An 11,650-nucleotide genomic window follows, 5' to 3' on the forward strand; every position below is an offset into this window, starting at 1 on the left:
CCTGCTACCAAACGCCCTGATTGTCGTTTGGCTTCAACTTCACACGCTCTCTTGGACTCAAGGGCCAAAAAAGAGGAACTCGCTAGATTTCGAACACTTGCAAATATTTGGGAATAACAATTCAAACTTCAATTTTTTCACCCTTTTGGTTGGTCAGAGTAGAATAATGCGTCGAAGAAAGCAATCATTCTGAAACTTCTGAAGTTTCTCTTGCTCATGATGAAGAAGTCTTCAAATTTCCACTAAATTTTTAGTTTTAGGTTATTATGGTGACAGATCGCAAAAACGGTTTTTTGTCCCAGAAATGGCTTAAAATAGTTAAAAAACTTAATTCAACTTTAAAAACCCAACTTTCCGGCCCTCAGGAATTAACAAGCTTGTATGAAAATACCAAATGCGTCCAGGGCTTGATATTTATACGAAACTAAGCGACATGAATGAATCATTTTTGAATCGATGTGTGTTTTCGTCTTTCATCGCCTTTATTTCATTATCATTGTTAGAATATTATATCAAGGGGTATTCACTTCAAGGGTGAGCTTGTAAACAAGTATTGGAGTAAAGAAAGCCCTTTATTGAATGGAGCATCATTCGAATGTACTGTAGGGGGAAATGGAAAATGGAGACAAAGCAAAACTCGCAGAGTGCTTCTAAATGAGCCACATTTAGGTCCAGTATCTTGAGCTAAGTGGTCAACAATGGGTACTGGTAAAATAGGTAGCATTCAACTTTTATGCCTTTGGCTGCGGTGAAGCCTTTCAGCCTTGTTTGGGATGGGAATGAGAGCTGGTCGCGAATGAAAACGAAACTGGATGATCTTTCATGGATAGAATTGCCAAGCTTGAGAGTGAAAACAAGACATCACATGTACGTAGTGATGGTAAGCACTTGACAATTTGAGCAGATGACGATAATGCATGACGTAGAGGGAGCTTTATCCTCATTTAGGAAATTCCGGTCCAATTTCTTGGATGACTTGAAAGTGTTTGTCCTAGTGTTTGAATTCATAAAATATCCAGCTCGATTAATGTAGCTGCTTTTCAAATGTCATGGATAGTCACCCTAGCAATAATGAGCAGAAAATCGCAAGTTGACATTTGGTCAGTTTTTTCTTGGATTCATTGCAATTCTACTCTTCGTCCAATGGTTCACTATCTTTTTCCTGTTTAATGTAATTATGTTTGCTCTTTGAAGAGGAAGATGTGCATATGGTTTCAGTTGAGCTTTAATTTAATTGTACTACAACCTGAATGCAATTTGAGCGCTAGGAATTAGGTTGTAAAGAGGCAAGAAAAATGCAGGATAGACGTGACGGTGTTGAATAAGGTTAATAGCATAGTTCGAAAACAAGCCCTCTTATGCATTATATCTCACTTTACCTCTGCTAGAGCCACTCTCCTCTTTGGACAAACTTCAATTCTAAAGTAGTCTATATACCTTTGTAACGTACCTTGGAAACAAACCATTCAATCCCATAAGTTGAGGAGTGAAAAGGCAATGCCACACCCCTTGACGATAGAAAAGTATTCACCCGCGTCTGGATTGATTCTACTACTGTATGGCACGTGTTCCATCCTTAGAGAAGGTTCATCTCAACCTAGTCAAGGTAGGAAACGTTTGAACTTACGCAAGATGATTGATCCCGAGAACCCCATTCAAGGTTATTTCCCACCGAGGATACAAGTCCATTCGATCCCCAAACAAATCTCCCTGTATAGAACATGAGGCCACCATCCACCTGACAAATTCATCAATGTTTGATATCTGGCTAGTCTAAGTCTGATTGATGTCCTTGGGCCAAAGCAGGTGAGAACCTGCTAAAAGGTTTTTGTTTGTTGATGAATCGTCTTGTTTTTCTCATGGAAAAGCGACTAAAGCGTCCTGGTAATCAAATAATGCCAAACTGTAGGCAGTATACATAAAATCCTCCTCGCCTTTCTTCATAACGCCGTGAACTGTGTTACCAAGGCCAAGTTTTGACAGGTCAAAACCAAAAATATCTAAACCATCTTGTAGTACCCAAAGGTAAACCTCCTTGTCCCTTGCTTCTCACCGGGATTTTTTTTCAACGCTGGATTCAAACTTACAAGCTGGAAACATATTCTGATACCACACACGGACATTGTTTATTTGAATATGGTTTGCTTGATGTGATGGCTCGACCAATCCATCCATGTACAAAAAAAGTGTCCTTCATCTTTCTTGAGTCACACCTTGTCGGACAGTTGCACATGGCACACATTATTGCAATTTCTGCACTCTGTGCAATGCCTTCCTTTTGGCTCTGAAAGGTCACCAAAGGACGGTCACATTTCGAAACAAACCTCTAGGTTCCATTAGCCGCATGTACGTATGATTAGGACCTTAATTCTTCTCCATATAGTACAAAGAATGGTAAATGTTAGCCTCAGGTTATGGTTGTCCACCACTACTTTTGATCACATATCGTTTTCCCTTACCTGTACTTTATGGCTTGTTCCCATATACAACCTCAAAAAAAGTGGACGAAAATCCAACTTAAGAGCAATATTCCGTCTTAGGGGCCCAGGTTTATTACAAATTGGTTTAAAGCGTGGAGATTGCTGCCAAGTCTCTTCTTTTATCTGGAACATTTCATCGTCTCGAAAATGTCCCCAATTTCCCCCTAAATGTGACGACGAAACCTCAGCCCTGAAACTCTTGACGATCAAATACAACACTCTGCATGAAGTTTGGTTGATCAAATGCCATTCCAAGCTTTTTCATTGGGGCGTTCTAATTTGAAATCTCCTCAATTCTTGACATTTCAACATGTCATTTTAAAGGACGGAAATGGCACATTTTGGGTTTCCAAAGAACGGAGATCGGTAGCGAATAAGCAAGCACATGAGGTTTCCACGCCCAAATGGAAATCTTTTGTTAGACACTGACATTCGCATGACCATCTTTTTTTTTCGTCCGGAGGAGGATGCAGTTTTTCTTCGCTCGGTTTTCTGGTCGCACCCTTGATTTTTTCCCCCTTCATTTTTCCCCACTCCACCACCACCAGCACTACTTGTACGAGCCAAAATGGAGATCTGCAGATTTCCAGTTCATTGCGTCGATCCTCTGTTGGAATTTCTAATGGATCGACAGTCTTCGAGAGCAAGCGAGCCGCACTAGTAGGAAAGCCCTGGCTCAAGAAAATCCCGGAGTTTTGTCAGAACATCGTCTCGCTTTTCAATGAATTTATTAAACGCACGAGCACAACACCATGTGCTTGCCTTTCTTTGCACCTCAGCCAAAATAAAGAAGAAGTAAAAAACACAAAAGAGGCTTAGCCAGCCAAAATGGTTTTTGAGTCATATCTCCTCTCTCCAAGTTGCCTTTTCTCTTCTCTTATTGAAACCAAGCCCCACTGAGCTACAATAAAAGAAATAAATGACGCTTTTAAGGTTTAATGTTTCAATCTGTCTGCTCACAAGGCAGCTATTTGCAATAACGATAACCAGTCATCTGAAGCTTTTCATTTTGATAAGAACATACAGCAAATTGCTTGGGATCGAAAATGTCGCTTTAATAATCTATTTACCCCAAATTCTAAAATGGACACATTTCTTTGCTGGAAATGGAAAAGTTATGGAAATTTTCATCGATTTAGAACGTATACCACATACGTACATGTGCGATGGAAAATAATTTTCTAAAAATCAGAAATCCCCTGCTAAAAATGAACACCCATATGCCAAGAAAACGTGGAAAGTGGAACAATCCCTACCGAATGAAGGTCAGTGATCCTCGTTCTCCCTTGCCGGCGTCCGTTTGGTGTTTCCCCTTCGGTCTCAATTTCCCGAGGATCGGGGATTGGGGATCTCGAGATGAGCGAGAGACCGCGACAAAAGCTGTTCCTCAGTTTCCCGTTCCGTTCCAATGCGAACACGTCACTCGGTCTCGTCTAATTGGAACCAGTAGTGCGGGTTTCCATTGGCCCCAAGTCAGTTCTAGGGATCTCCCCTCCGTCTCCAAGCACACAATTCTCGTCTGGTGACAACCCAAGTGGATGAGCTCCTGTGGTGGGATCGACTCAATCCCGTGGACCTATGTGGAGTATTCCATTGGTACTTTGTCCCTTTCCAACGAAGGAAAAGTTTTGATGCCCGGATTAATAGTGCCAAGGTGAAGTGTGTTTTCTTGCGGAGCAAGAATCTGCGTTGAAGGAAGAGTTGAATCATTCTTTCACTGAGAAGGCCATGCTTCCGGCCAAATTGGGTCAAGGAGATCGTAGCTTTGGCCTTGGACAATACTCTTCAGCTCTTAGATAACACGCCATGCCTAAAATGGGCCCTGGTTTTCAGGTAGGCACCTCGTATCTGAGCTTCCTTTTCTCGGTTGATGTTTTGCTTTGCAGGGGCTTTGGAAGTGTTTCTCTTCATTCTATGGTAAACAAAGAGGGAAATTAAACAAATTTGTATCACTTGTTTCTCCAACACATGTTTTGTATGGACAATTGCATTTTCAAGTCTTATTGCTCCTCGTTGTTTTAAGACATTCAATAGCTTACTTGGCAGGTTTTACACCTCTACCTTCAACACCAGCTGCAGTTCTTTCCGGTTTTTTTTACTGTAAATTCAATTGTACTGGTCGTGATCAAAATACGTAGTATGAAATGATTTCAAATGGAAATAAATTAAAATATTTTTCAACAGCAATGATGTCATTGTTTTTTACATGGCCTTGATCTCTCCATTCCAAGTATAGATCCTAGTGTTCTTTTGACAGTCCTCATGGTTAGTTGCGGGTATCGAGGATTGTAATGACAGCAACAATCGAGTCAAGGTCATATTGTTATGCGGGCTTCAATTGTTCCCATTGTGGTCACAATTTGTCACAGGTTGTCACAGGTGTGCTCATTTACCATCATGATGTTCCGTTCTCAGTCCTCAAAAGCCGCAGGGTAGTGAAAAAACAAGGTGGATTATTGGTGATCCCTGGATGGAACACGTGAGTTTGGCGCACTGTCAGATTCAAGATAAAAAAGCTGGGAACGAGAGTCCATTGGAGGTATGGAATTGAGAGCCCTTTTCCCGGGGAACAGATTGAACGAGCCCAAGTGGCTCGAAATGAAATTCAAACAACTGGATTACTTTTTTTACAACTTTCAAGGCAAACGCGAAGGGAAAATCATCATCGAAGACCGTGTTTGCATTGGAGTGTTTGCATAATGTCAGGAGGTCTCCTCTCTCTCCATGAAAAAAAGTCAAAATCTCTTGCTTCCCATGTTGATCCTTGTGACATGTAATAACGTATCTTGACCAGGAATCTGAAGTATTTTGTGAAAAAGATGTACGGAGTCTAGACTGATTGAAAAAAAGGCAAGATTAGGTGTGAGATATCATTTCGCCTAAAAAGGAACAGATCATTATCGTAAAATTACTAATATAAAAAACTAAAAGCTTGGACCAACTTATTCACTCATTTCGAGACATATAACCAAAAATCGATACTATTAAAAAAATTGTCATGAGGAGTCTGTTGTGGGATTGGAAGACCAAGAAAGGTGTCGGGATGTAAGCAGAAAGGAGAAGAAAGCATAGCATTTCTTGGATATAACAGTTAGACTGGAGCGCATTGGACGAGAGACTATCAAATTTGTATGCCATTGTAAGCAAAACAAAAAGTGGGCAAATTTTAGAGAGATGTTTTAGAGACAAATGGGACATCGTTTTGGCAATAGCCTGGAAAAATTGAGTATAAATGCCACCCTAAAAAACTAGTTACTGCAGAAAGTTATCGCATTACCCAGTTCCGGTAATGGGCTACTATTTGATTCCATAGAGAGGCCAAAACCTTAATGAAGACACTAAAGCTATAAACCAATATAACCTGATATTCTTTGCTTTTCTGCCAAGAGTTCTAGTAAGAATGAATGAACACGTCCTTGCTGGGATTCTTGAAGAACAGAATGAACAGCTAATTCACCCAATTTGCCAAACAACAATTTATGGTTGATTTATGAGATTTATAAACCATCTGGGACCGGCAATCAAACGACATAATGTCTATCAAGACTGCAAAAGAGTAAACAAGTGAGCAAAAAGCTACGTCGACTTTAGGACGCTGGGAAAGCCAGAAAACCCACCGTCCCATAATCCACTGAGCCAAATTAGTGTTTGTTGACACTCAAAACATGGAACTTCCATTAGATCAAGTCCAACTTACTTTTTTCTTACTCCAGATTTGTCTTTAAGCAATACTAATGGGAAGAATAAGTCTTCTTACATAATGGTAGATCAGAGTTGAGATGTAACTTTTTATCCTCAAAACCAGATTCATTTTTCTATTTTAGCATCTTATCGTGTTCAGCGGCTATATTCAATGTACGTTGAATAAGCGAATCGAAATTAACCGTCAGTATTGCTGAATTAGTGATTTCTGAGGCCATGTCTGCTGACCAGAAAAAGGAAAGGTTTGATCTGAAATGAGTCCATGCTGCATTTTAACTAGTGCTGAGGCGAATTCGGCAAAAGTCGGACTCGAACGAGTTCTGTGACTTTCTGGCCGGACTCGCGTCTTTTACTAGAGTCAGGTCAAGCAAATAGTATCGTCTTGCGAAATTCCAAGAAAAAAATGAATACCTTTTTTTGACGAGTCCTTTGTAAAAGACTCGAGTCCGGCCAATTTCTCCAAAATCGAGTAAAAGACTCGAGTGCACTCGGAATCGAGTCTGAACTCGCCCCAGCATTAATTTCAATCAGGGCATACTTTGAGATCTTCTTTCTTTCCTGACAATATTTTTATATCGAGTGATGACGGAGACCCCTTTTTGTCGAGGATCCGGGAGCTCTTACTGCTAAATTTCGTCCAAAAAATGACGACGCATCATTCCAAAAAAGAAGATTGAAGAAGATTTTAAGTTACCAAGATCTAGTATGAAGCTGAGCAATTCTGTATCTGTTTCTCCTGCAATAACAAATATTTACGCTTTAACAGAAGTAATTGTGAACGGCCGTATATTTTTCTTTCAATCATAGCCACTTGTCTTGTAGTTTCTTGATATCATATCTTCGAACATGCATGCGCTATCATGTCGTTGACTTTTTTCATTAAGATTAATACTTTTGCTACCAATTACTCTCACATTGGCCAAACAATGGATGGAAGAGCAGTGTAATTTTTGTCAAGTTGAATGTTGTTGGATAACGATGTCAAACTAACCATAACATAAATCATTCTAAAACTGAAATCAGCATAATTATTACTACTACATTAAATCCATCGTTGTGCACATTAGTCTGAGGAATATCAGCAAATAAATGGTACTTTCAACAATCACACTTGAGACTCTGCATCTACGAACGTGAAAATATTATCTCGTAGTTTTCCATTTGCAAAGAGTCTCCAAAGGAAATTGAAATCAGAGGAAAACGACATAACTTCTTCCTAACAAACGTTGGTCTCCGCTTGAATTATTAACCTATGCTGCAGTCACTTTGGTGCATTGGTTGGTGTGACCTTACTTGGTCACATCTCGGTCTTTTGAAAGCCCCTGGGCCAAGGAAAAGTCGCCAAAGAGCTTGTATACCAGCACTGGTAATGCAGTGTAGCATAATGTTCTTTCTAAATGCTGTAATCAAGATCTTGACAGTCTGGAAGAACGGTGATTACTTTCGGTTATGAAAGTCGATCTTCAACGTGAAATTTTTGACTCCCATCAACGGAATGGAAACCTAAGGCCATTCTTGGAAATTTAATGAGATAGCTCTTTCATCACAAGTGACCGGAGAGATGTGTTCTTGTCAATAGTGAATAAGAAGTGCATTTCCACAATCCAAATTTGGCTCCTTGTCATTTTGAATCATACCGATATCTTGAAAATCCGTTATCCTAAACGAAAACTATGTGGGTGTTCGTTTATCTTTGGTCCTTTTGACATTTTTGGATCAGTGCATATAATACAAATAGAGGACTATGTGCTGTTCTAGGTATTGACTTCATCAAGTCGCAAAGACAAACCTAATTGAGTGTAAATTTGTTAGAAAGATTCCAACTGCGCTATATCTCAAGACGCCTTCGTTACTCGTTACACAGACATATAACATATGCTTGACGAGATCATCAATCTTTTTGTTAGACCCCACTATGGAATTTTGTGAAAGGAATTATAAAAGTTAAGAGTCAAGAGTAATATCATCAAGTTCTCACCACTTTCCATTCTATGGTGTCCACAATTTGGAATTAAGTCATCAACATTTTGGTAACACTCAAGCTCCAGCAAGTGTAAGAAGTAATTGAGACGTACTGCACACCAAATGTTTCACATAATTAAGCACTGAAGAGCATGGTCCATCAAGAAATGAGAGCATGTTGTCTTACTTGGAAGCAAATAATAATAATTTTTCATAAAGAATTTGGGAACATACCTTCTTTCTGTTTTTATTGGCTAGTTTTGTTGAGATTGTGTAGATTGTAGAACGGACTTGGCTAAATCTCAGCCATGGAACCTTTATCAGCCATTGATCAAAAAGAGCAACTTGGAGACCTTTCCACAATCAAGCATGGAGATCAGATAAGAAATGATTAGTTTTCCTTTTGTGTGTGTGTTTTTCCACAAGTCATGACTCCGGATACTTTGACATTGAATACATACATTGCAGACATCCCAGACAATGTGACAATTATCCAATGAACACGATTTAAACTTATGAGTACTGTCTGCAGTACTCATGCGGTTCAAGTGCTTTACTCATTGAGGATGAAAAGTACCCCCAAAATGAGCTCGATTATGAGAATAGATTTACCGGCTCATGGACAATGGTACACTGGACACATTTGACGCCGTCAAATGTACCCCAATAGTATAACGGAAAATTTAGAATCTATTGAATTGAACCTCCCGACCTGAAATTGAACAAAAATCTTAATCACCCTTTCCAAGCCACGCAGATTCACTCGCCATAGACATCCAAAATTATAGGGATGAACATGATATGGCAAGTTTTATGCTGTAGCTCAAGGATGTTGTAAATAGAAGAATTCTCGTCTCTCTTTTCTTTCTATGGTTCAAATTTCACTTCTCCGCGTTGAGGTTAGGCTAAGCGGGTGATACAACATGGACGAACAACGAAATTTGACTTGCGTGAATCAAAATTACGAGTGAGAGGAATTCGTGTAAAGTTCCAAAATATACTTGATGTCAGTGGCTACCAGAAACATCAAAGCTCTCCTTGACAGTGAATGAAAGGTGTTTAAACCAGCAAAAAAGAAGCAACTATTGCACGATCCTTGAATTCGAATGTCAATAATTTTGAATTAAAAACAGTGAAAACTGAAGCGTAATGGCTGGAAATGATCAGCAATAGCCTCGTTAAAAGAATGGAGGGTGAAAACCGATCCAAGATAAAGGCTAAACCACCGTTATAGTCCCGTTTCTTAATGAGATCAATGCCTACCGAGATATCCGCCGACAATTCGAGAGACATCCAGCTATTTTGAGACCTCCATTCCCGGCTCTTTTTCTATGGCAGTATTGGGTAGGAGGATTCTGGTCCAACTGTTGCCTGCAGCACCCACCCCATTCCAATTGGGTCCCAATCTTGGCCCAATGTATGAAGGATTAATGCCCGAACCAAAGTTGTCGGGATTAGAAATGGGAATGGCTTCTTGCACTTTCCGCTTGCCAAAGGCCATTTTCGGAAGAGATTCTCAACCACCCAGTCAGTAGGGGAGAGGAGCCCTCTCACTAATGGACTGTTCCATTGATCAACACCGGAATTTAATGCCCATCTCTTCAGGGTCATATATACACACACACTCACACACACGCGCACAATAATGGACAAGTTGGATAAGAAGGCCAAAAGAGGGCACAGGCCAACTACAACTCACAGAGATGGATCAAGTTTGGGGTACAAGCCAAGGGCAACTTGGAAACGAATTTGTTGCCCCGGAAGGTGAACCTACCTTGTAATTAAAATGCTTCCCTAACAACGCTGAATGTGGGTGGGAGGAGTTTGAATAATGTCGTTGTGAGTGATAATTAGAGGGCGAATTTGAAAGCATTGTATCAAAAAGGTAAATGCGAAAAGTAAATGAATTAGGTTAAAAGTATAATGTCCAGGATATTCATTGTTCCAGGCAGATACTACAAAATTNACTGTTCCATTGCTCAACACCGGAATTTAATGCCCATCTCTTCAGGGTCATATGTACACACACACTCACACACACGCGCACAATAATGGACAAGTTGGATAAGAAGGCCAAAAGAGGGCACAGGCCTACTACAACTCACGGAGATGGATCAAGTTTGGGGTACAAGCCAAGGGCAACTTGGAAACGAATTTGTTGCCCAGGAAGGTGATCCTACCTTGTAATTAAAATGCTTCCCTAACAACACTGAACACGGGTGGGAGGAGTTTGAATAATGTCGTTGTGAGTGATAATTAGAGGGCGAATTTGAAAGTTTGTCACATTGAAAATATTTCAAAATCACATATTTTGACGTTTAAGCTGAAAAAAAGAAAAAACTTTCCCCAATTTTTAGTGGGAAAGTAAATCTTTCATATTAGCTCAAGGAAGTTCCATTAAGCTTATTACTTTCAAAAGAATTGGAACATCAATAAAAAGTTAAAATGTCATTTTTTGCCAATTCTATCGAATTTGAAGCTTAAATAAGAAGGAAGAAAAAGAATTGGATGACGACTCCATGAGTGCGTATTGTGAGATCTAAATTTTAGGCATTGTATCAAAAAGATAAATGCGAAAAGTAAATGAATTAGGTTAAAAGTATAATATCAGGATATTCATTGTTCCAGGCAGATACTACAAAATTTTGGTGCTCCACCGAGTTTTAATGAAAGTTTCAATCAAGTCAGGTTTGAACCATCCTAATTGATTCTTAACACTCATTCAATAGCTTTAATTTCTCACGAGCAAGTGAAGTCCAGGTATGTTGAGCTATTCTCAAACTTGCCAACAATTCAATATTTTGAACACCAACAACAAATTGATTTCTAAAATTATGATCCCTTTATTTTTCAACCATGATTATCAGGGATGGATTGTTGCATCTTAACATGAGAAAAAAAATTTCATTAATTTTTAATACTTTTCCCAAGTCCTTCACATTTTGTCGACATTTGGATGATCATACCCAATGTTGGTTTCATAAACATGGTAAGTGTATACCCGTTTGTACTTAAGACAAAAATTTGTATAAGAGAAGCATTTTCTTCATGCGCCCAATGCCCGGTGTTTGTTCGTAGAGTTGGCTGATCTGGCTAACCCTTGAATATAAGGTTGATCGGGAATTTTAGTCAAACACTTGTCCAAGTCTGACTTAAATCCTGCTACTGGATCAACGCCCACAAACGCCCTGCGAATATTTGAAGGCAGGAAATTTAACAATGAAGGGACCCGAGAAAGACGAGAGTTGGACTTCATTGTTTTAACTAGTCTGGATTCTCGAGGGCTTGAAGGTGCTCTCAAAACGCACATTTGCTTCTACGTTCACCACAATTGACCCTAAATCCTGAGTTAGGACAAAGCTCATGAATGCTTTTGAAAACATACAGTATCAGATACCTTTCGTACCTTCTCTGAAGACTGTACAATCCCAACCTTTTTTAGTATCTCCCAATACGAGAGCTCTCTCAGGACTTAAACGTGCGATATATCCAACCACATCTTTATA

General features: G+C 39.6%; 1 protein-coding gene across 1 annotated transcript in view; it reads left to right on the forward strand.

Annotated features, from left to right (window-relative positions):
• Positions 1 to 4,023: 4,023 nt before the first annotated feature.
• The window catches only part of LOC131882384 (5-hydroxytryptamine receptor 2A-like), a gene marked incomplete at its 5' end in the record, with an annotated part of 51,517 nt that continues 43,890 nt past the window's right edge, over positions 4,024 to 11,650 (forward strand). Inside the window, 1 exon segment of the mRNA XM_059229513.1 lies at positions 4,024 to 4,313. Within this exon segment, the coding sequence (XP_059085496.1) occupies positions 4,287 to 4,313 (27 nt within the window).

This window comes from Tigriopus californicus, chromosome 6, assembly GCF_007210705.1.
Source record: "Tigriopus californicus strain San Diego chromosome 6, Tcal_SD_v2.1, whole genome shotgun sequence".
In the NCBI taxonomy this organism is placed as follows: domain Eukaryota; kingdom Metazoa; phylum Arthropoda; class Copepoda; order Harpacticoida; family Harpacticidae; genus Tigriopus; species Tigriopus californicus.